Source organism: Terrapene carolina, unplaced genomic scaffold (genome assembly GCF_002925995.2).
Source record: "Terrapene carolina triunguis isolate 2854851 unplaced genomic scaffold, T_m_triunguis-2.0 Scaffold33911, whole genome shotgun sequence".
Classification (NCBI taxonomy): Eukaryota; Metazoa; Chordata; order Testudines; family Emydidae; genus Terrapene; species Terrapene triunguis.
In genome coordinates, this window is record NW_020698262.1 from 9151391 (window position 1) to 9177669 (window position 26279).

Here is a 26279-nt window from a genome sequence, read left to right on the forward strand (position 1 = left end):
CCGGCGGCCAGAGCGCCGGGGGCAGGGCGGCGAGCCCCGGCTGTGGCCCCGCTCTCCCCGGCGGCCGGAGCACCGCGCCGCCCCCCCTCCAGGTGCCGCCCCAAGCACCAGCTTGGTTGCCTGGTGCCTGGAGCCGGCCCTGCCTGCAGCCGGGGCTTTGCTAGGCACCAGCGTCCCAAGCATGTGCTTGGGGCAGCACTTTTCAAGGGGTGGCACTCCGGCCCTTTTTTTTTTTTTTTTTTTGCTTCGGGCTGCAAAAAACCTGGAGCCGGCCCTGTTCCCAGCACTGCTCCACCCTAGGTACCCTCCTCAGCTTCCCAGGCAGCCAGGTCCTTCTCTCTCACAAAGCTAGAGAGAGAATGCCTTTTTCAGTCTCTGGCCCTCAGCCCTCTTATAGGGACAGCTGTGGCCTGATGGGGTTGTGGCCCCACCCGTGGCTGCTTCCCCCAATCAGCCTAGCATTTCTCCGCCACAGCCCTCTCCAGGGCTGCTTTAACCCCCTCAGGGCAGGAGTGGGGTGAACACCCCGCTACATGTAAAATGTAATGAGTGTTTGAGTTCAACTTTTTCTGGACTAATTAGATTAAATTTTTAATTTAAAAGTCATTTCAAACCACAAAAACTGGAATTTGACATTTTAAAAATGTCAACATGAAATATTCTGAAAATTTCAAAACGGTATTTCTTGACATTTTAAGAAGTTGAGAAATTCATCGAACCCAGTCTTATTTCCCAAGCAGATCTGGTTTTGTCAAACTGGAATTTTGGGATTTAGGGAACCAGGATGTTGTTATCCAAACTGGCATTTGCCAGAGCCTAAGGCTGCCACCTGTTTTTGTGAAAAGTGTCATTGGATTTCTGATCTTGGTTTTACATCTCATCTGAATGACACCCCAAATGAGTGTATACTTCAAACTAAAGAATTTAGCTTAAAGAATTAGTAAATGGTAAAAGTCTCATTGACTTCAAACAGAGCAAAATTAGGCCAAAATTGAGCACTTCTGAAAATCCTACTGTAGAATCTCTGACAATAGAGCACTATTTTAAAAACCTGTATAATATGAAGTACATTTTAATAACACACTTTAATGACCATAGAGTAAGCAGCATCTGAAATTGTGGGGCAAAGGCACTGGGATATAACCATTTTTCCTTACCTTTAACCATCCTTTTGTTGTTTCCTAAATGTTCACTTTTTATTTAAAGGGCCTTTAACCCTGAAGCCAAGAGTCTACCTCTTCTGTTAATTTTGATTCCTGAGAGTTGGGGCTGTGAACATGTTCCTGAGCGGTTTTGGAGAGATTACAAGTTTCAAGTCATTCAAGGAACTGATGTGGGAGACTAAAATGTGACCAGACATTCTCAGGTTGCTGGTTGAACTGGCTTAGGAGAATGCAGCAGGATATATAGATTGGTTAGTTGAAAGGGATGGTTAGTTGAAAGGCATTAAATATTCTTAGTTCATTGGTAGAATTGGCTGAAGATAACAGAATGTGACTAGAAGTTTTCAGGCTGCAGATCGAAGTGACAGAAAGGAGAACAGAGTGTGCTTAGAGGTTCTCAGGACACTAGTTGAATGTCTGTAGTGGAGAATTGCTCTGAGGTTGCTGACAGAGGGAAAGGGTTCTTAGGTCACTGATGGAATTTACACAGGAAAATGGGATGTGATTAGGTGTTGAGATCAAATGAATATACCCTACTGTAATTTTCACATTCGTTCTCATTCCTGATGTAACAGCTTTGGGTAGGCGAAGCTTTGATCCCTGTTTTCTTTCACAATGCTTCCATGTAAGTTTTCTACCACTGTACACTTTACCTTACACTAAAGGAGGAAGTGTATCTAATGCTTAGGAATCAGGACACTGGGGGCTGTTTTTAGCCCTGGCACTGACTTGGTGTAACCTTGCATCCATTTATATTGGCTGGAATTTTCAAAGAAGGCCAAGGGCTTGTCTACACTACAGGCACATCAGCAGTATAGTTCCAGAGCCGTAGCTGTGCCACTGCAGCACTGTAGCATCGACGCTTCCTACATGGATAGAAGGGTTTTTTTCTGTCACTATGGGAACTCCATCTCCTCGAGTGGCAGTAGCTAGGTCGATGGAAGAATTGTTCCATTGACCATCCTAGCCACGTCTGCACCAGGGTGAGATCGGCTTAACTATGGTGCTCCGGGGTGTGACATAGCTAGGTCAATATAAATTTGAAGTGTAGAGTAAGTGTGTTTAAGTGTAGAGAGTAAAGTGCCCATATCGCCCTGAGGGCTTGTCTTCACTACCAAGCTGCGTCGTTGCAGCTGTGCTGATGTAGCGTGTCTAGTAAAGACGCGCTATGTCGGTGGGAGAGCGCTTTCCCATCGACGTAATTACTCCACCTCGATGAGAGGCGGAAGCTCTGTTGGCGGAAGAGCATCACAGCGTGGTGTAGGCACCGCTGTAAGTCTGTAAGTCAATGTAACTTACATCAACTTTAGCGGTAGTTACATCGACTTAAGCAGAAGTGTAGACAAGCCCTAAATGTCAATAAGAGTCTAACTCCTTTCAACTCCTTTGAAAATCCCAGCTTTGAATTTGGTGGGACTCAGTTTATCAATCTGTAAATAGAGTTAATATTTAAGCCCTCAATACCCCTTTGAGGGAAAGCATTAATGTTTGTAAAATTCCTTGGGTTCCTCTGATAAAGGGCATGTGCAGAAGTAGAAAGGATTATATTTATATTATTATTATTATTCACTTCAATTTCTTTTTCTAGGCAGGTATCCAGGGCTTTCTTGCTTAGTGGTTCAAAACATTCATAACTTGGTTCTTAGCTGTAGTTTTCACATCTTTTCTGCTTGATTTTGAAACAAAAAGTTCAGATTCTATGGCCAAATTTGGCTCCCACAAGTAATTGCAGACACAGCTGAATGCATTCATGTGTCTTGTATACCTCACTGTACTCAGAAAGCAGGCAGTTACATGGATAGTGCAGTTTAGTTGCAGGTGCAAAATCACACCTACAACATCAGAAGTCGGGTTCAGGCCTTTTGAAAAATCAGACTCTTCTGCTCAGGCCAGGCAACAGAAAGGGTCAATTTGTTACTGTGGATCAGAAGATTGTGAAAGCTCACCAGATGTCACCAGATCTCCTTGCCAGATTCATTATTGTGTAACTCATAGTTGTCAATCTGCACACACACACACGCACTTGCTTCAGGACCTCCAGTCGGCTTATTGAGATCATTCCAAGAATGGCAAAGCTAAATGAGGACGCTGACTGTTATAGAACAATTAACTTGGACGGATGTTTATTAAACGGGAGTTTTTGCCTAAACTTCTATGGAAAGTGATGGGTTTGCTGCTGCTGAGATGGAATCAATGTTGACACTTTTATTTATTGGATTTCAGGTTGGTGCACACTCATGACTCATGTGTTCTGTTTCTAGCTTGTGTGGCAATGGAGCAAGGACAGAAAGGTTTGGGAAATAAGGTCTGTTTGTTGCAAATCCACTACATGGATGACGAACACAGCACTATTTATTCAGGAGCCCAATAGGTGCAGTGCTTTGCAATCTGCCCGGATTCTGATTGGCTAGCACATTCAATGCGCTCCTGATGGAAGAAAGGTCCAGGCCGGCTCTAACGATTTAAGCTCTCTCTTCTGTGTCAGATGGAGAACGTATTTAGTTTGATTTGTGCTTTCCACAGTCAGGATAGATCAAGCATGCCAGGGCATGTTGGTTGTAGCTATAACAAATTCCCTGTTTGTCTCTTCAGGGACACAGGCTTAAGCAGTAATCAGGGTCCCATGGCAAGGTTCCTTCCCTCCCGCCTCATTATTGAAAAGTTCTGGGCATACCCTTCCTTTCATCACCCAGCAGCTGCTGCCATCAGAAGGTTGGCTTCTCTTTCTGCTGTGTCTGCAGCACTGACTTCCACTCCAGACATCACTGTGTGCACTGACGGACTCTGACACGGGCAAGCATAGGTGGCAGAGCTCTTTTGGATGGGTAGTGGGCTGAAGGAAACCCAAATGAGACTACAGCTTTGCCCATTCCCCAATGCACTATTCCTTTGTTCTTTGGCTGTAAAACAAGAGCTGTCTATTCCACCCTATCACTTCGCCTGTGGGTTGGTTGATATTATAATTGCAGGGTGATAGACCGGGATTAATGAGAGAGGCTAGTAAAGTCTGAAGGGGAGTAAAGCTTTCACAGGCTGAGTGTGACAATGTGGGTTCAGACACTAACAACACACAATATAGAGACTTCGCCCCATATTCCTGCTCAGCTGTTAGAGTCAGCACAGGTTGGTCTGTTGCAGTGTCAGTCATTATATTAATCAGGAACGGTCTGGGGCAGGCATTGTTCAACCACCGGGGCCTGAGCTGTGGATTTCCCCTTGGTAGGAAGTGTATCGGGGGCCTTGAGGGAATTGCATTTCTCATTTCGGTCAGGAGGTCTGTCTATGACTCAGCTGAGGTCTCTCTTCACATCTGCTCTGCTCTTACGCTTTTTCCATTCCTCTAGCTGGTTGGGAAATGATTACAGCTGGTCAGAGTTATTTTGACGAAAGGTTTTTTTGTGGAAAGGTGGTGTTTCAATGGCAACGAAAGCTACTCGACAAAGGCTATTCAGCACATTAGTGGCAGATCTAGAATTGGAACCCAGATCTCCTGCCTCAGGTATTCTGAGCCTCAGGTATTCTGCTGCCCTTTGCGAATAATGCCAAGCATAGAGCCCTACAGGTAAAGGATGTTCCTCCACGCTATCAACACTGACAGCAACCCGGAAAATCTCAGTGCACGTAGACCAGTAACATCCCCTCATGGCCCTAGTCCTGTGACTATGGGCTTGTCTACATGGTGACTTAGAGCACAGAAGGCCAGGGTGTGAATCCACAGCACATGAGCTTGTCATGTTTTAGTGATGGTGTGGATGTTGCTACAGATGTGTGTCAACGCACGCTAGGAAACTTCGTGTGGGCTGTAGCAGGCTCCACACAGTGACTCCCGCTACGTCAATACAGCAAAATAAAACCTGCGGCAGTAAGTCTGAGGCTAGGTCAACGGACTCTGGCTTTTGGTACGGGGCTAAAACTAACAGTGTAGATGTTCGGGCTCAGGCTGGAGAACCTGCCCCTCGCCAACTTTCAGAGCCTGGGCTCAAATCCAAGCCCAAACGTCCACACTGCAATCAGTTGACCTGGGCTCTGCAACTGGCTGCCACAGGCCGTTTTTTGCTGTGTAGATGTGCCCTTCATGCCCAGCAGGCTAGTGCGTTGTGGAGTCACACTCTGGCTTGCCACGCATTCAATTGCCCTGTAGGCAAGACCTTAGGCACTCACCTCAGAGAAGACAATTTGATGCAATTTCAGGTTCTGCCAATATTTGAAACGTGTCTTGAGCAACTATTCAAGGGGCAAGTAAATGTGTGGTCTTGGAGTATCTGAGTCTTGCCCTAACTGTGGAACAAACGTCTCCTGGAAAGAGTAGGCTACAGGTGGCTGTGGGATACTGCACTGGATTTGGCCCTTTGTACAAGTCTGCCAACTCCAATGCAAATTCCAAGCCTGATGTTTGGGTTGCTGGGGCCATCCATTTTTTGGAGTACCAGCCTTTCAGCCATCACAGCCACATGCAGCATTTCAGATTGACCTCTCCCCTATTTTTACAAGCATAATAAATATTGCAATGCAGTTACCATGTAGCAATCGCTTGATTTCATAGTATGTAAAATATTAACTACGTTAGATGTGTTATGCGATGGCTTCTTAGGTACTTTTAGTGATAACAACAACATCACCTTGAGAAAGTCATAATGTACCATCCACTTACACTAGAAGATAGACCTTATCAGTGTGTGCGGGAAGTACTGAAATATGTGCCATAAAATCTATATTGGAAACTTGTGTGAGATAAACAAGGAACAATTCAGTTCTTTTAAAGGGAGCTGATCATTATGGGAATATTAATGGGTTTATTTAGCTTTATGGGACCTCTATAAAATAAGTGGTGTGGTTTGGTTATATAGCCCATTCCTCCAACCCTCCTCACATGTGTAATCATTACTCACATGAGAAGGTCCATTCAACACAACAGGGCTACGTGGGTGAGTTGGATTTCCAGGCTCAAGCCCCAAGTTTGATTGCTGCAAAAAGTTCCTTACCGATTGTAGTGTAAAATTCAGCAAAGCTTGTTTCTAGTTGATTTCATGACTGGCTTTCTAAGACGGTGGACGGTGAGATTTCTTCTGCATGCTGCAATCAGTGCTGACTTTTCCTGAGACACCTGTGAATGGGCGATAACGTTTAGCATGTAACTCAAATGTAGGTATCCTACAGCTGCAATAAAATTATGAAAGCCAGGCTGTGGAGCATCGGATCTTCTCACATCTGCCTTTAGATAAGAACAGCCCAGGGTTGTACAGAAATGGCGCCAACCCCCTATGGTAGAATACGGTAGTCTTTTAAGGGAAAAGAATGGCCCAGTGGTTGGGCACGGGTTTGGGATGTGAAGGATTTGGGCTCAATCCTCTACTCTCCCATGGATGTTCTGTGTGACCTTGGGACACTTAGCCCCTCTGGGCCTCAGTCCCTGATCTGTACAATGGGGATAATATGCTTCCCTCCCTCCCAAGGGGGTTGTGAGGAGAAATGCGTTAAAGATTGCGGAGATCAACTGATGAAAAGCCCCATCTAAGAAATAGGCATTATCATTTTTTTAAAAGAGAAGGTGCTCCCCGTGTTACTGAGGGGGCGGCCCAGGTCCTAGAAGGGATGTGTACACACAGTACCTAAGCATTACACAATATTCCAGTGACTCTTTTGTATGGGAATCATGCAGTGTACACTGTTATCCCCTGCCCCCCAAAAGAGGGAAGACCTAAACAGCAAACTCAAATTCTCTAGAGCCAAATACTGTATTTCTGAACAGGGTAGATAACAGAAAATATTTATCCTGTCACTGATTGGCTCCTTTCACCTTCTTGGCTCTTAATATAGTTGGGTCAGGAGGGCAGGCAAGTGGTTCTATCGAGCGCCCTACCGAGTGCCCCATCGTCTTTCTGTCCTGACAAATGCTGCAAGGCAGGGCTTAAATTCTCCCCCAGTACATCCCGGAGCCTCAGGGCTTTCGCCCTGCGGGGTGCAATGGGATTTGGGGCTTTAGCCCCCTGGGGCATGCCAGGGCTCCCCCCGGTTTGACAATATTTACTGGAGCTCTGCTCTGGACAGTTCCAGCTGAATTTAAGCCCTGATGCAAGGCCTTCAAGATGTACCCAGTTTCCACTTGGCAGTAAGAAACTGGTGTGAGCTCTGGAATCTCCAGTCTCATGACAAGGCTGGAAAACTACCAGTAACAGCAGCTTTCTTCCACATCAAGGAGGGTCTGGAGGGAGATACTGTTTCTTTTCATAGGATAATATTTTCCTTAACATGAATTTACTGTCTGTGAAATGTGCTCTGGAGCCTGAAGACTTCTCTACAGCCCAGGTACATCTTGGGCAGCCTGCGCTTCCTCACCACCAAAGTACTTTAGCCACCTCCAAGGGAGTTCGGTCTCCACATCTTTTCAGTCTTTGGCAGGGCCGGCCTTAGGGAAAATGGCACCCTGGGCGCACTTGTATTTTGGTGCCCCTAGCCTCCGTGGACATGACACCACCCCCCATTGCCCCTGGCCCCCAAGGGCTTCCCATGTGCCCCACCCTGCCTTCCTCCCTATCCCCTGCATTGTGCCCCCTTCACCCCAATGCCTGCTCCCCCTCCTGCACCCCTAATTGCTACACCTCCTTCACTCCCAACCTCTGCCCCCTCCTGTACCCAACACCTGTCCCCACCTGTGCCCCTACACCCTGCACTGTGCCCCCTTCACTCCTACCCCCTGCACTGTGCCCCCTTCACTCCTACCTCCTGCACCTCCCCCCTGAGTCCCTAACCCCTGCACTGTGCCCCCTTCACTCCAACCCCTGCCCCTCCTGTGCCCCTAACTCCTGCACTGTGCATACCCCCTTCACCCAAACCCCTGCCCCTGCCCCCCAACACCTGTCCCCTCCTGAGTCCCTAACCCCTGCACTGTGCCCCATTCACCCCAACACCTGTCCCCACCTGTGCCCCTACCCCCTGCACAGTGCCCCTTTTACTCCTACCCCCTGCACCTCCCCTCTGAGCCCCTAATCCCTGCACTGTGACCCCTTTTCCCCTGAACCTTGCATCCCCCTCCTGCACTCACATGGGGAACCTGACCTGGATGCACAAAGCAACTGGCATTGCTGCTCGCTCCTACACTGAACTGCTGCTCCCCCACCCCGTGCAGCCCTAGGGGGCTGTGAGAGGGGAGGGGAAGCAAGGTGCGATGTCAGGGCTTCCTGCATCCAGGTCACTCTCCCTGCGGCAGGAGAGCAGCAGCTCCTGATGCTTCAGCACAGCCCAGGTGGGAAGTGCCCTGGATACAGGGAGCCCTGGTGTGTGTGTTGGGGGGACTGGGTGAAGGAGTGTGTTGTGTTGAGGGGAGTGTGTGTGTGCCTGAGTGGGGGAGTGCGCTGTCTCTTTCAGAAAGCACTGAGGGTCAGGAGCCTGAACTAGGCTTATTCAGACACAAGCAGCTGCCAGCAGCGCTGGACCCAGAGAGGCAGCAGCACACACAGATTCCCCCTGTCCTGTTACCCCAGCTTAGTGGAAATTGGGTACACGGGTGCAGGGGAGGGGGACACCCCGCCATCAGCCCCCCTCCGCAGAGTGGACAGGAGGACGCTCCCAGTCCGGAGTGGCCAGGGGCGACTCCAGGAAGAAGGCAGGGTGCGGGAACACAGGAACAGCAGCGGCTGTACATGTGGAGCAGAGCAGAAGAGGGGAACCCCTGCTCCGGAGGAGTCACCTGGCTCCGAGGCTGGTCGTCTCTCCCGCTCCCCCACGCCTCCATCAGCCCAGCTGGCCTCTCGGCAGCAGATCAGGTGGGAAACCCTGCGCACGGCCCCCACTTGGGCGGGCTGCCTTGGGCGGGGAGCCGTATCGCCCACCTCAAAGGCCGGCCCTGGTCTTCGGTCTTTTCATTGAGACCCCCATAAGAGCACCCGTCATTTTTCTGCCTAAAAGGAAGAAACCCCCACACTCATTTTACTCAGGCTGCCGAACGGAGGGTAACATTTGGTCAGTATGGCCCAGATCCTCAAAGGTGCCAATGGGAGTTAGGCACCTCAATACATTTCAAAGGCTTGTCACTCATTGCCACTCACCCACTCTGATAGCATCTACAGCTAGCTGCTCCTAAACCGTCTGGTATTTTAAGGACATGAGTGGCTTTTAAGCAAAACCTTTTGAAATGCCCCCCCCCCAAAAAAAAAAAAAAAAAAAAAAAGACAAGGAAGTAAATAAGATAAATAGGAAAGCACAACTCTTTCCATAGGCTAATGAAACATCTTCATGGATTCTGCTTTTTTATTCAAGCGCCATCCAGCTAATCCTTAGAATACTGGTATCTTTTAAACTGATGGGTAAAGGGATAATTAGGAGAACATGGTTGGGTACAATATTATTATTTAATATTTGCATTGCAGCAACTCCTGGGAGTCCTAAGGAACATTCCTATTGTGCTAGCCACTGTCCATACATATGACAAAAAAGAGCCTGTCCCAGGGAGTTTACAACATATAGTTATATAATATAAACTTGCAATGTCCAAGGGGGTTAATATATTATATCAAGAATGGCAGCAGAACCCTTGCTTGCTAGAGTTAAACCTAGTCTGCCCATCTGCGTCATCCCGGTATGTAACCAAAGGGAGTTTTGATTTCAAACATGTCCGTAGGAGTAGGTAGAGATGTACTGTACTATTGTTACGTGCTAAACCTTGCTGCTCCCTGAGCTTTAAGAAACCATGGATTGAATTTCTGAGCCGTACTGTGCCAAAATGTATGAACTGTCAGGATACTGTTGAGTCTTTGCTCAGGATCTTTCCTCGCGTATGCTTATTGCACTGATCGTTCGTTGCTGCAGCGAGTCCATAGTGTGGGAACAGAGTGCCGCAGGCTAAACTGATGCAGAAATTAAAGGGAGCTGTAATTCTCAGCAAAGCCACTTGTTACTCTATTACTTTACCTGCTTTCTGTGCTCAGAGCAGAACAGACCGTTTGCACAGCTAGTTTCTGTTTGCAAACAAAGGGGAGATTTTTTTTTCATTGGCTGGGCTTTTATTCAATAGTCAAATACCCTACAGTTAGAGTATTTTATTTTGCAGAGCATCCTGCAAACAAATTGTATCCCAATGTACTTAACAAAGTTCAAGGGTCAAAAGTTGCTAAGTCTGGTTGAGCCATGGGAAAAAAATGTATTTGTAAATAGTTTATTTCAAAGAAGTTCCCCCCGGTTCGACAAATGAGCCTTATGAACCAGCTGCCAGAGGGTGAAAATTCCATTTTGAAAACAAGAATGGCAATTTTCAACTGAATCTAGGGCTGGTGAGAAAAATTCCATTACATGAAAAATGTTGAAGTTTCAGAATTTGATGGCCTTCCTCACTGGAAGGGACCAAGCCCGTTGGAAATTTTTCATGAAAAAACATGAGACCCCCCCCAGAAGGGCCAACTCACCTGGCGAGTGGAAGATCTAAACACAAATGTCTCATCTGCAGAGACTTGCACTCAGGTCTCCCACGTTCCAGAGGAGCACCCTACCCATCGGGCTATAGCCTCAGGCTTTCTCAAGTGCTCCTGTTGGAGTTATTTCTCTTTGCATAAATAATTAAATATTCAGTAGGCCAGAGCAAAAGATACTGACTCTAGCCCAGTAGTTTGAGCACTCACCTGGGATGACAAAACGTCAGCCAAGCAAGCACTTGGGTTTCTCTGTGTGAGCAGAGTATGGCGCTCAGCATTATAAACAGGATTCCTCTGTGGTGTTTGGCTGCTGTCATTGAAGGCAGTAGCTCTTCCCATTAGAGATTTGGTGCTTAGAATCATAGAATATCAGGGTTGGAAGGGACCTCAGGAGGTCATCTAGTCCAACCCCCTGCTCGAAGCAGGACCAATCCCCAACCAAATCATCCCAGCCAGGGCTTTGTCAAGCCTGACCTTAAAAACCTCTAAGGACGAAGATTCCACCACCTCCCTAGGTAACCCGTGCTTCACCACCCTCCTAGTGAAAAAGTTTTTCCTAATATCCAATCTAAACCTCCCCCACTGCAACTTGAGACCATTACTCCTTGTTCTGTCACTATTAAACAGTGGGGACCCAAAGCTGTGAGGCTGCGATAAACCCATAGATAAACACTCTATGAACCAAAGAACCCCATCCAAGGCCAGTTGTGATTTTCTTACTGCTTTCGATTGTAAAGCCAGGTATCAGTCCATTCATTTTCTTTTGCAGCACACTGAGTGGTAGAGCCCAGAGCTGAAAGGTCAGTGCAGTTGTATCCAGCAGATGAGAGTGGGTTTGTCTGTCTGTCTAGAAAGAAAATCCTGGCAGACAGTGTGATACTTTCTCAACTGAGAAACTTTCGCAAGTGTCTGAACAAGTTGCTGAATGTCTGACAATTTATGATCTGGGAATTGTTTCCCCTTGTGTACGAAGGGAAGAATGTTTCCAATTTTCAACTGAATCTAGGGGAGTTATGTTGCTGTTATTAATGGGACACTTTGAAATGTTCTTGCAGCGATCATTTGTGTGTGTCCCTCAACCAGAATTTGAAATAAATCTTTTCTTTATTTACTTCCTTAGTTATGCACCAGCATCCTCGTTTGGTAGATAGTCCATTGAGTAGGAGTGATCTCTTCTACGGAACGATCAGCATCATGAACAAGTCTGCTGGTCTTTTACGGGGAGGGTTACAGAATCCGTGGGTTTCTTTAATGCAGTGATCATAGAGATGATTGCTGCTCTTCCTCACCCCAACCCCATCACTGGGAAATCATCCTGGAGACCGAGTCCCAGTACCAGGAAATACAGTACAATCGTTGCTGGGTTCTCCTGATGCAGAGGCCCAGACTGGATTTTCCATTGTCACATGTGCAACTAGAGGAACATGGCCAAGTTCTTACCCTTTAAGGACCATCACAGACCTCACTGCTTTCTGCTCCAAGAGCAAGGCACACTTCTTTGACCTTGCCTTCTCTACCAAACACAGAGCACCACATCTATACATTAAAACAACAACAACAACAACAAAACACCTACCAAAACAAGACACTCCACTGCACACGCTTCTCACTCTGGGGAGAGGATGAGAAAACAAACAACATGTGGCAGAGATGTAGCCACGTTTCTTAATGCGCTGCTGGAAGGAGCTCAGATACTACGGTGATGAGTGTGGATAAGACTGTGTATAGAACAGGACAGAAATAAAGTAACCCTCCATAGGCACATCACACAACATTTCTCCCAGTGGTGTGAGTGCGGCAAATGGGGTGATGGTTTCAGAGTAGCAGCCGTGTTAGTCTGAATCCGCAAAAAGAACAGGAGTACTTGTGGCACCTTAGAGACTAACAATAGGGTGTGGCAATAGGGGACACAAACCACTGAGAAATGGGACCACATCACACAAACCTCAAACAACTTCCTATTCATTTCAGGGTCCCATTCAGAAGTCTCTTCCCAGATTTTCAAATGTTCCATGGCGTTTCTGCATCAAATCTCATGGGCTTAGAGCCTGATCTACAGACCATTGAAATCAATGAAAAGATTCCCATTGATTTCTTCAGCCTTTGGATGAGGCTCTTAATCTCTCTCTCTCTACACCCTTGCCAGCTTGCTCTGCTCATCTTGCACCATCCTCTCTTACTCTTGCTCGCCACTCTTACTTCATGAGTCGCCTCTTCTGCAGCTCTTGGCATCTGGACCCGCCTGCCTGTATTTCTTCATGTTGTCAACTCTTGGCCACATTTTTTCTCCCTGGCTCTGATTTCCCACCCACTTCTGCTCCGATTTGTATGAGACAAGGTGGGAGAGGCAATATCTTTTATTGGACCAGCTTCTGCTGGTGAGAGAGACAAACGGTTGACTTTGTGAAACACTTTGGGGATAGTTTGGAGACAATGGGAACCGGGCACACAAGTTTATATTCCTGACTCTTCCACTAACCTGCAGGGTGATCTTGGGGAAGTCACGTCATCTCTCTATACCCCTATTTTCCCTTCCATCCTTGACTATTTTCTAATGTCTATTTAGATTGAGAGTTCTTTAAGGCAGGGGGTTGTCTCTTACTGTGGGTTACAATGGGGCTCCAATCTCAGTGGGAGACTCTAGGTGCTACCATAATACAAATAATAACTACCACTGGAACTACTCCATGTGGGTGCAAGGGTCTGTCCATATGGATTTAGTAGCAGAAGTAGGCCCTGAAACTGAAGGGCATGTCACACATGTGCTCTCCTACAGGTAGGACATGCTGGAACACTCATTAGAGAAGCCATTGCAGCCGGTAATCTTTTTGCCCCCTATGCAACATACTCATAAAATTGTTACTAACATTAAAATAACTATTTAAATTGCTGTATGCAGTGCTGTGGTAGCCGCGTTGATCCCAGGATATTAGAGAGACAAGGTGAGTGATGTAATACTGTTTGTCGATGAGAGAGTGGTCCAATAAAAGATATTTGCTCACCCACCGTGTCTCTCTACTTAAACTGTTGACAGTTTGAATAGTATGTCTTTATTGATTCATAAAACGACTAGCAAATTGCAGAGTTCCCGATGATAGTACATAGCCACCACCAGTGATGGCAGGGAAAGGCAATCTCTAATGCATCACGTGACTGTCATTCTTTCTCTCTTTGAAGCTGTGCAGAATGAACGGGACAGGATTAGCATTCGCAGGAGTAGCTACGAGGACAATGGATCCCTGTCAATCACTGTACTGACCCAGGCTGAGGCTATGGCACAGCAGGTATGAAACACACTGACAAGCATTATTAGAAGGGTTTTATAGCCACTTCGGACTGTGAACTTGTCCAACTAAGCAAGGATGAGTCTACTCAGTCCTTGGATGGCACTTAAATGGAACAACTAATTGCAACAGGAAGCAATATTAATGATTTTCTCATGTTCTCTCTGGGTCATTGCTGAACCAGTGCCCAAGCATCCTTATAGGGGGTGTTGTACTACTGGAGGTGCCATATTTCAGCTGAGACACAAAACTGAATTCCTGCCAACTTGAAGACATTAAAGATCCCATCGCAACTATTGCAAGAGTTGGGCAACTAGGGTCAGATCCACAAAGGTAGTTAGATTTCCTAACTTTCGCTGAAATCAGGAAGCCTAAATTGCTTTGAGGATCTGGACCCTAGCATCTACGTCCTGGCTACAGGTCTGAGCAATTACATTCCGCCTACCAATTCCCCATGGCGGTCCAGTAGGATATGGTAGTCTTCTTCGTTTCTTATCCTAAATTGCTGCATTGCCTTGCTGTCCACTTCATTTGCTTTGTTGCACCCCAGAGGTGGCTGCATTTCAATGATGCATGAAGAAATTCCTGTAGGTACAGTATATAACTTGTTAGGAACTTAGGAGCGTTGGGTTTAAATCCCAGTTTATTAGCTCTTTGCTCTTCTACAATTGTTACCCTAATAATGCTCTTACATTTGCAGATCTTGCATTTATACTGAGGGAAGCCTATCATCTTCTCCTTCCTTCCTCTTCCCTTACCACATGCTCCAGTTTGAGTTAAGAAAACAACAACAAACAACTAAGGGCATCCTTTTAATTTCCAATACAAACGGTCCTTTTCTTCCACACACCTGGTGCAGATTTTCTTCACATATAAAAATGTTTTCACTTCTTCAAGAATTGCTGCCTTCACAACATGCATTAGAGAGCTTCGCCTTTCAGGGCTTGTCTACAGAGGACGTGGGGGCCCGGGCGTGAATCTAAAGTGCAATAACCTATTCATTAAAGGGCCCTATGGACGTTTTAGTGTGCTGCAGCAGTGCCCACAAACGACGTTTCTGGATGGCAAGCTAGCACATTGCAGATTCACACCTGGGTTTGCGAGGCCCAAACAAGTCCTTAGTTAACACCGCTGGGCCCATTTGTCGCCACTGACCTTGTAAAAGAGGTAGGGAGATGGATGCATGGGGGTGTTTGTATTTTATAACAAGCTGCTGCTTGGGAGGCTGGGTGAGCTGATTGAGCTGCTTCTTTGGGTCTGCCATATTAAATAATTAGCAGGGCGCTCAGATCCTGTGCTTTTGATCAAAAGAAAGAAAATCCCTTCGTCAAGTCAGAGGAGTCGGTTGTAAAACACCCTGACAATTAGCTGCTCAAGTCACTGTGCCTCTTGTGCTGCTCAAGTCACTAGGCCTCTGTTGTGACACAGCGCCACCCGGTGGAGACTGCAAACATTCTTGCGTCATTGATGTTCAACACTGGATCAAACATACAGCTCTCTTCAAATCACTGTGAATGTCAAACGTTATATTTGAGATAGGACAAAATTAATGGCTTTATAGAAACCCCGTGTTAACCATAAATCCCGTGATATGTAGGAAACACTTATTAGACTCTACTTGACCAGGCATGTTGTTCAACAAAGCAACACTTAAGCCTGTTCTACGTACAAATTCTGCTTTGTTTTTCTTTCAGTACTCAGCTCTGAGTCCAGTGCACAGTGCTGATATTGCGATGAAGAAGGTTGCAACCATCAATGATGTGTGTGAGTCCATGAAACAGCAGCTTTTAGCCCTTGTTGAATGGGCGAAATATATCCCAGCATTCTGTGAACTTCCACTGGATGACCAGGTGAAATAGGGCTCTGTCTCTGTCACTCCCTGAAGCCATTTATATTTAATATATTTATTTAATATAAACACATAGTCACTGCCCTTTAACATCAAATTGGGTGATATTCAATAGAATTCACCATGTAGAGCAAGAAATTCCTTGCAGGAGAGGTGGTATTTTAAAGGGCCAGGCTTTTGTTATTACTAATTAATTATAAATGATTGCCACCCACTGAAGACAAGAAAAATATTGCATATGATCAGCTGAGCCAGCACTGGGAATGATGGGTCAAAAGGGAGGTTGTATTTTTTCTAACATCATCTGCTGGTAGAAGGATCCAAGAGCCACTGTTTCCAGGGCAATATCAAATAAAACATGTTCTCCTTTGTTCTTGCTTTGCAAAATGAGTTTTGCTTTAATGTTTTGTAAATGTAATGCTTCTAACATCTAAAGAGTCAAAGTATAGTCAAGTTAGTGTCAGATTTTGCTCTCAATTATCCCAGGAGTAATTCCATTGACTACAGTGGAGCTATTCCAGATTTGCACTGATTTAAATGAAAGCAGAATCTTCCCCATTCTCTACACATCAATCATCCGACTGTTCCTCTGTCTGCTGTTGAAGTGTAATACGCTCTGTTTCTTTCCTGTAATCTGCAGGTTGTCTTGCTAAGAGCCCATGCAGGAGAGCACCTACTCCTGGGAGTTGCTAAACGGTCAATACCATATACAGATTTTCTATTATTAGGTAAAATAATATCATTCATTCTTGCTTTGAAGTTTGCACAGATTTACATGCTGGATAATTATTATGTATCCTACCCATCTGCAATTCCTCTTGCATTCAGCTAGCTAAGATATATTTCACCTGTTATGCTTTATGCTGTTAAATTGTTGCTACTTTTCTCCAGAGGTGGCCGCACTGCCATGGTGGATAAAGTCCTCTCTCCATAGAGCTTGTACATCTGTTTGTAAACCAAAGAGTTTGGGGAACTTTCTGGATGTCAGACAATATATAAATAGGCAAGATCATCATTGTATTTTAGCCAACAAACTGTATTGATAATTTAGGCTGCTAGGATGAAATTTTTTTGTTATGACTAAGAAAAATAAATAAATACAAACTAAACTGTGGCCCACTGACATGATAACTTCAGTTACAGAATGACACCAAATTACATGCAAACATGCACCTTCCACCCCTCTGCTTCTATAGCACTGCTAGAATGTCGATATAAAGCTACTCGATTTTGCTTCCCTCCAGGTTTAAATTTAGGCACAATAAGCCTTGTGGCAACCCAGCTTTGGAACACTGGAGGGCAGACTTACAATGAGTTTGGAGGAAGAAACCTGCATGCTTTGCTCTCTGTTAGGTTTATGTCTCTGAGTATCTAAATGACTTGTACAATAAATTATTGTTCCACATTTGCCACAAGGCGGAGGGATAGCTCAGTGGTTTGAGCATTAGCCTGCTAAACTCAGGGTTGTGAGTTCAATCCTTGAGGGGGCCACTTAGGAACCTGGGGCAAAATCAGTACTTAGTCCTGCCTAGTGAAGGCAGGGGGCTGGATTCAATGACCTTTCAAGGTCCCTTCCAGTTCTATGAGATAGGTGTATCTCCATATATTATTATAGATTCCATAGCCAGAAGGGACCATTGTGATCATCTAGTCTGACCTCCTGTATAACACAGGCCATAGAACTTCCCCAAAATAATTCCTAAAGCAGAGCTTTTAGAAACACATCCAATCTTGATTTAAAAATTGTCAGTGATGGAGAATCCACTATGATCCTTGGTAAATTGTTCCAATGATTAATTACTGTCACTGTTCAAAATGTATGCCTTATTTTCAGTCTGAATTTGTCTAACTTCAACTTCCAGCCATTGGATCCTGATATACCTTTCTCTGATAGATTGAAGAGCCCATTATTAAATATTTGTTCCCCAAGTAGGTACTTAAAGACTGTAATTGTCACCCCTTAAATTCAGGGCCTTATCTTTGCATCCCAAGGAAAAACCCATAGGACTAAGGGTGAGAAAATCTCCATGAGATTCTCTGTGAGGTGCTTTCTTCCCCATGGTCCATTGAGGGGGGAACAAACAGGTCATGAGGCTGGTTCCCAGACCCCAGGTATTACCAGGATCTGCACAGATACTGAAGGATCAGCAGGAGCCCAGCTACCCTATGCTGCCTAACAGCATTGGTGCTCCAAGAGAGCCGCTCTGATAGGACTTCCACAGTCAGTAGTTTCCATAGGAGCCCTCTTTAAGGAGGATCGTTACTACCCAGGGCTGTGCTGTCCTGCCAGGGAAATGCCACAGAGCCAGTGGAGAGATGCATCCTCTCGGCCCCATAGAACTCCCACTGCATAGATCCCCAGACTCATGGATTAGCTTGGTACTGGCTCAAGGAAAAAGCAAGGGGAGAAATACCGCAGAGACAAGAGATCACTCCTTATCTCCAGACCAGGTGGGGAGACTCATACATGGGTCTTGGAGGCCTTGAGTTTTGGTTCAATGTATTTGTGCTGGAGCTGGAATAGTCAGAAAATTAAAATGATGCTTTAGTTAGAGACAGCATGTAAATGTTACCTCTGCTAATGCATAGTGAATGCTCACTGTTCTACTCAGCATTTTGGCTCTGTCCACACTGCAAAGGGAAGGTGTGATTGCAGCGTGGGTAGGCATACCCATGTCAGCTTTAATCTAGCTAGCATGAGTAACAATAGCTGTGTAGACGTGGTGGCACCAGTTTCAGCACAGGCTAGCAACCAGAATCCAAGCCCCCTGAGGTCCCTGGATAAGTACTTTGCTTGCTAACATGTGCCACCACGTCTACACTGCTATTGTTACCTGTGCTAGCTAAATTACAGCTGACACAGGTATGCATACCATGCTACCATCACCCTGTCACTTTGTGATGTAGACATCCCCTTAGACACTGATGCCTAGAAATTAAGGTGATAGGTCCCTTAGAAATACTAAAGAGAGATTAGAACAAATTTAGATTAGATAGAAGAAAACAGCATCTTAAATTACAAGGAAATATCTATCATCTAAAAACAGGCAAGATTATCCATAATCATGTGCTGCATTCTGCAAATATGGCTGTCGGTGTCTGAAGAAATGGGTGATTTTGTAATGCACCATGTCCAAAGAACTGGTGTAAATGGCTGATACTGATGTCTTTTCATCTCCTCAGGAAATGATTTCATCATTCCAATGCACTGCCCAGAACTGGAAATTGCTCGCGTAGCCATTCGAATCCTGGATGAGTTGGTAAAGCCCTTACGTGACATCCAGGTTGATGACAATGAGTATGCGTGCCTCAAAGCAATCATATTTTTTGACCCAGGTAAGTGTCTCAGATTTACCAAACCACTATCATCAGTGGCAGATCGTGGAATTCCAAAAGAAGAATCTTGATAGAAATAAAATGGCACATAAATGGGTGGAGTGAGGGGTCCGGTCTGGGGAGAAAAAAAATGGATCATTTATGGCATTTCTTAAAAATGCTAGTATTGTTGATCCTCCTCCATTTTGTGGTGCTCCATTCCCTCATCTCTCCTAAGAAGCCTAATTGCAAGGTTTGTAAGTATTAAAGCAGAAATGATGGGATTTGTCATTAGGTCAAGGATTAGGAATCCCAGAATCTGTATTCTATCTTGGCTACTAATGACAGCTCCCAGGCTGCAGTTATGCTTTTCAGTTGGCTCTCAGCTGTAAAGGAGTAATGCTTAGCAGTGCATTAGCAGGCAAGCTAAAACTGGTCTTTTCCTGCAGACATCTCTATTATTTGCAGAGCATTAGCTCCAGCCCGAGAGACATGCAAAACCTTACAGAACCTGCAGGAACTGAGCTGCTTCCAGAGTTTGGCCTCACTTAGTGATGTATATCAATAGAAAATGAGGACATGCATACCTATATTTAATTTTTCTGTGAATTAACCAAGCAACAGAATGGGGATTAAATCGGGGCTGGGAGGGAGCATAAAATGCACAAATGGTTAGGCCATGAGAAGTGTTGATTGCCTGCAGTTTCTGTCAACATCAGGAAGGATGCTGCAACGTCTCACGCTCAGAGTACAAAGTGACAGAATAAAGAAAAGATTTGGGGAAAAGAGACCGGGAAATTAGGGCCTGATCTGAAGCCCATCAGAACGAATGGGAGTCTTTCAGTGGCTTTGGAGTAGGCTCCAAGGGAGACAAATGAAGACACATTCCAGGGTTTGTGAGAGCATTACAAATGGGCGGGGCTCTAAAAAATAACACTCGTTTGGTGTCTTATCACTTATTAGAGTTGAGTTGTTTGACCAAAAGTTGCTGAACGCTGGGCTAGACTCAACAGGGGGAATAATACAAAGAGCAAACCATGAATGAAGGGGATAGGATGGGGCCACCTCGCATACAAGAAGAGAGGAGTGCACATCAAAGGCATGGCCTGCAGTAGAACTTTTAGAGACCTGCTGCTTTCCTAGCTCACATGGTCTTGAACAGTTGTGTTTTTACTATAACCCCTTGCTGAGTGCGATCCATCCATCCTTCTGTCCCTTCCCCCACACCTATCTTTTACTCACATGGCCCCCATTACTGTACTATCTGAGCCCTTCACAACACTCCTCTGAGTCAGAGAAGTGCTTTTATCCCCCTTTTACAGCTGGAGAACTGAACCTAGGCCAACGCCAAATGAGACATTCTTCTATTGGCACTTACCTGTCACCGTATGTGTCTTCAACTCATTTCTCATCATGGCCCTGAGCTGTTTCCTGTGTATCTGGAGGGCTGCAGCCTTGAAGCAACATACCTAATGGAAGAGGTCTCCTTAGTCCATAATCTTCATGACTGTCCTGAACAGACTAAACTGCAGGCACCCAGCCCTACCTACCTCTCCTTAAACATTGAAAGTTGCTTCAATTCTTTGGGACAGTCTGTATGAAATTTCCAAACAGCCTAAAACCACCTGGATTGGAGTAAGAAAAGATTTGTTAGGAACATACAGAGAAAATCCAATTAAAATAATAGAAATGCGCTGCATATCACATCTAGACTTATACGCTGCAAAAGCTAAGGCAGAGACCAGAAGTACCATCTCCATTAGTTACAGTACACAAAGCCTCTTTCCTAGTCCAGCAGGGCAGTGTATTTCAGACCCAGTCTGTGGTTTAAGGTGCCCTGAGCATTATCTTTTCTTGTGTGATCCCGCAGTTAGCCCTTTCAGGTTACTGTGCCATTCCCACAAAGATATTTGCACAGTTGAAGTCCCCTAGGACGATAGGATGGTCTCTCATGAAGCATGCACTGGATGGCTCCAAAATCCATTCAGGATTATTTTCACTACGTAGGATAGATAGTTTTTGATCCCGATTTCCCTTTACTGTTCTACATAGGTTTTTATACTGAGCTCATCACTGTAGTATCTGAGCACCTGCCAGTATTGCATTAAGAAATGTGACTACACAGCTGTCACACGTTGTTTGTTCTCTCAGCCTCTCCCGAGGTGAGAAGCTTGTACAGTGGGTGTGTCTTAGTTTTTTTTTTTTTTTAACTATAAATATAGTTGTTGCTTTGTTTTGATGTTAAAGAGGGCAGGTCAAAGAAATGTGCTTTGCAGCAGAAATGGAAATTGGTACGGTGTGGGAAGGTCTTTAGTTATTGGGGGAGTTCATGCCGCAGTCTCAGACCAGCCCCCCCGAGAAAGTTGTGTCTCCCCCACACAGATGAGCTTTATTCTTATCGTTGAGAGTTCCATTGTGCCAAAGGAGGGGAGTTGTCAACTGCAGTTTTTATCCTGAAGCTTTAAAACAATCTTTCAGATTTCCTGTGCCCAGGCTGTGGAGTGCTTTGAAGATAGGGGGAAAGATTCTGAATTTAACTAGAAAATCTACGGGGAATCTATTGAAAATCTCTACAGTTACACGAGGCATTCATACAACAGCTGTTTCTCGGCTCCACCTTCACAATCTATTTCCCCACAGGCCTCTCCACCCCAAGGAACACCCTTTGTTTTACCTAAAAATCCTGGCCATGATTTTGAACAATAAAAGACAGGCCCCTACATTCATATTTATGCCCCAAAGGAAGTGGCCTGGTTTTCAGGAAGGCCGAGCATGCACTAAATTCAATGGCAGTGGCTGGGTCCTCAGCACTTCGCCCACTTCTTTTGGGGCATAAATAATTTTAAGCTCCTGTTTTTCCTATCTTTGCCTTTGCTTGTTAACATGGGTGGCAGGTGAACCCCCGCCCTTCAGGGAGGCTAGCCCACTGGCCCCATCCCTTCCACCTGAGGCCACAACCCCCATGGCCGGAGGAGCCCAGAGCCCCTGCTCCTGCAGCCGGAAGCGCCCTGACTGGCCTGCCCCAGCCACCCCAAGCCACTGGCCGGCCTGCTCCAGCCATGCTGGCCAGCCCAACCCCCAGGCCGGCCCCAGCACCAGGCTACTGGTCAGCTCCAGCCTGAGCTGCCCCTGGTGGGCCGGCTGCTGGTGGGCCCGAGCCCTGAGCTCCAGGCCACCCTGACATCTTCAGGGGAGAGAGATGGCGGGACAGTGTGTGGGAGGGGCTATAGGCCTGGGTTAGGGGAGGCTTAGCCTCCCCTGGCCTCTGCTACCCGCCCCCCATGCTTGTTAATCATCCTACCCGCAGGAACCAAACTCCTATTTTCCTACCATTCCCTTTAGACATTGCTCTGCTCCCTGTGGGATGTGAACTATTGACAGATTAACATTGAGCTGCCACGTTACTCTGGAGACATTCCAACTTCTAGGCGAAAGGAGAAATTTTTTTTTTTTAAAAGTCACTTGCCACAGAGGTGTATTTAATCTTTTCTTCTAGAGTCTGGATGATTGACAGAGCTGTTCCAGCTTGTGTGTGTGGGGATGGGTGTAAATTGTCTGTATCTTTCTACCTCCCAGACTGTAAAGGCCTGAGTGAGCCTGGGAAGGTGAAGAACATGCGATTCCAGGTGCAGGTCAACCTGGAGGATTACATCAACGACCGGCAGTACGACTCTCGAGGGCGGTTCAGCGACATTCTTCTCCTCCTGCCGCCACTCCAGAGCATCACCTGGCAAATGATAGAGCAGGTCCAATTCATGAAACTCTTTGGCGTGGCGAGGATTGACAGCTTGCTGCAAGAAATGCTTCTGGGAGGTACGACCCCACTGAGACCCTCTTTCTTACCTGCATGCCTTGAAAACCGTGAGTATTTCAAAGGCCTTAACAACAGTCCTAGCACCAATGCCATATTTAGGGATGCCCCAGGAACTTTTCAGATTGATCAAATTTAAGAGACTTTGGAGCCAGATCAGAGGTTGATATAAATTGGCATAGCTGTATTGAAGGTGATGGAGCTATGGTGATTCATACTAGCTAAGGATCTGACCTTTTTTCATTAGCGCATGGATGGAACTGACCCCTCCCCCCACACACACACACACACACCTCCAAGGGTGCAACATTTTGTATTAATACAAAAAGTAAATTGTAACCTTGTGAGAACATCATATTCAGGGCTGAACTGGGGGCACCTGCAAACAGTGTGGTCAGCCATTGCCACGGAGGAGTAGCCAAAATGCTGGAGCTGGGAGCAGCAAAAATCAAGGTCTTTTAGGTAACTAAGCAGACAGTGGCATAGTTGGAAATGGTGGGGTACCCCAGGAGAGAGGGGAGCAGGAGGAGGGGACACAGGGAACTGAGGAAATTGGGGATGTAGTTCTCCTGGTCATCCCGCTACAAGCAATTCTTCCACTCCCTGTCCAAATATGTGACATGCCTCGGGTCATCGGAATGCTTCTGCTGGTTTTTAGTTTAATAACGATGGGGAGAATGACTTCTTTTCCATGCTCCTATGCAGGAACCACTCTTGATGTACAGTACCAATCAGGACCTTCCAACCTCGACCTGGAACCTCTGCCAGGACACGCAGCTTTAACAAACATGAGTTCTGTGATTCACACAGTTCCAAACCGTAGGTGTCCATCTTTATGCTATTGGCAGGCATAGTGCGGGGATTGGGTAGGAAGCTGCTGGGCCTATAAGCTTAGTTTGATTATTTAAGCATCACGCTTAGACTTTGTGGGGCTAAATGGGACCTGTCGTGTTAGATCCAGCAGCAGAAGACAAAAGAGGGGTCCAAACCTCAGGATCCTTCCTGGCAAAACTGCCACTGAAGGCAAGGGGAGAACTTTAGACATAGGTCCAAGATGCACTGGGCCTTACATCTCACTATGCCCTATTATGACAGTGTCATCATTCCACTTATAATTTAAGAGAATATTCACAATCAACACCCCAAGCATTCAAAAATCATGAGTCACCCCCCACCCTATCCCTCCAAATTATGAGATTTTAAAAATACATTCCAGGTCCTTTTTATGTGCCTTCTAGTTTTTGCACCTTTAGGTTACACATTTCCCAGGTTTCTTCCACAACCACGAGGACAAGAAACTTACTTTTTATACATGAAAGCTGAATCCAGGAGCAGGGATTTTAAGGCCACCAAATAGCATGAGACTCTCAATAAAAAGCAGAAGCACGGGCAACGCTATTTTATATGCACAAAGGTAGAAGTGTAAACATTCAGAAAGTAGGGCACACAGCAGCCAGTGCGATCTGTTTTATTACATGCAAAGTAAATGGTCAGCAAAGTAGAAATTATATCATTCATCCTGCGCGAAAGGCCAGTTCCTAGGTGTAGAATCTTTAAAGCTTCCAGTAAACTTTTGTTGAGGTTTTTTAAGAAAGCCCATTATTAGGCAACTGATTTTATTATTCCTTTCATGGTAGCTTAAGGTTGGTATTCACTGAATTGGCAAATGGCCCTACTTCTGTCCCGCTTACATTTTTTCCATAGCACGGACTGCAACTTAATAGAAACGCTGTGGACAACTGGCCCTCCCCATTCCCACAAACCACCTCTTCCGCTCATACTCACATTTCCTGTCTCGTAGCAACGACAGCAAATGTGTGCCTGGAAAAGTAATTAGCAATAATGTCCGGAAGATGGTTTAGCTCAATTTTCGATGCTATTTAACAGCTAGGCACAACAAGGAGAGCCAGCATCATGTGACCAGTTAGCACTCTGCAGCTTACCACTGGTTCACAGAGCATAATATGAGAGCCATTGCTCTAATTAGAGATCAGCACTTTGAAGTGGGAACACAGTTTCCCAAGTACTATTTATAAGGCAATGCAGTACGTTGCTTGGTGAAACTCCTAATAACCCACCCTCCACCAAGTCCCTGATCATAAAGTGAAAGGGGGAAGAGGCTACCTGCATTCACAACAGGCTACCACCCCATTTTGGTACCACCTGTCCTCCCAAGTGTTTTGCTGCGAGTCGAGAGCTGGATTCAGTTCCTCAGATCGCATGTGGCACCCCGGACAATTCATTTAGTCTCTCGATGCCTCAGTTCCCCCATCTGTGAAATGGGGATGATGAGACTTACCTCCCTTATGCAGTGTGTTGAGAGTGGTTGCTGAAGAACACTAAGAACAGGTTATTAAAATGAGGCTATTAGCACTTCCCTATCTTGCAGAGGTATTGTGAGAATAAATGTGTTAAAGACTGAGGGGCTCAGACACTTAGGAACTTACATGGTCCCCACTACCAAAGAGTCATTTCCTAAATACAATGATCTAATAAAAAAAAATTTGAAATTTTGTTATGAAAAAAGGTATTAAAGCTAGCACATCTTCAGTTATTTCATAAAGACAACTCAAGATAGTCAAGAAACTATGCTTATGTACTACATTTAGTGCTATTCATGAACTTGCATCTACCCCACCATCTTGATTCTTGCGACTCTACTTTGGTGTCTTTAACCAGGTACCGTGCTATTAAAAACATGGTCTCCCAATATGTTTTAATTCTTTGTTTTTATTTTTCTCCCTTGCAGCATCTCCAGAAACATCCCTTCCTTCTCCGTCTACCAGCACAGGAAGCGAAGACTACAAACTAGGCCCAACCGCAGGGCCAGAGGCCGTTGTGAAAATACTGCCTCAGACCATCGTACCCAAGCAAGAGATTTTATAAGGGACAGGAAAAGAAGCCAACAGCAATACCCAGTGTCCCTATGTAAAGTTAAACCATCCCTGCTTTCTGCCATGGCAATGCCCAGCAATTGCCTGCTTATAACGAGATCTGATGATGACACCCTTTCCTGTCAGTGATTAAAATGGCACCGTCATTAGACTGTGGCTCACCAATGTTCTCTATCATCACCCCCTTTACTGGAGCAGCCCGGACTTGAAGCTGTTGTTCATTTTAGAACCACCAAGGCTGTAAGCTCATTGGAGCAGGGACTTCTTACTTCATGTTTGTACAGCACTGGGGGGGCCCTGACTACAGGAATATAAATAAGTATCTCATATAGCTATTGTTGATTGCTAATGAGCATGCTATACCTCAAATAGAAACAGACCTTCTCACTCTGCCTATTAAAAGTTGAAGTACATGCCCATCACTCCTGGTGTCCTTCAAGCTAAATCTAGAAAGCCTGTCTGAAGCATAGATCAGAGATGCTCTTTATAACCTACAGGAGATTATGGCTTCCTTATGCCACACAGACCTGGTATTGTACAAGATTTTTATGCTGTTATT

General features: G+C 45.6%; 1 protein-coding gene across 1 annotated transcript in view; it reads left to right on the forward strand.

Moving 5' to 3' along the window:
• The window catches only part of LOC112108580 (hepatocyte nuclear factor 4-beta-like), a 39204-nt gene extending 12925 nt beyond the window's left edge, over window positions 1–26279 (forward strand). The window contains exons 2-8 of the mRNA XM_026663720.2: window positions 13745–13851; window positions 15546–15701; window positions 16341–16428; window positions 18884–19036; window positions 22592–22828; window positions 23532–23645; window positions 25576–26279. Of these exons, the coding sequence (XP_026519505.1) occupies window positions 13745–13851; window positions 15546–15701; window positions 16341–16428; window positions 18884–19036; window positions 22592–22828; window positions 23532–23645; window positions 25576–25712 (992 nt within the window). The 3' untranslated portion in view covers window positions 25713–26279. The remainder of the gene's footprint in view (window positions 1–13744; window positions 13852–15545; window positions 15702–16340; window positions 16429–18883; window positions 19037–22591; window positions 22829–23531; window positions 23646–25575) is intronic.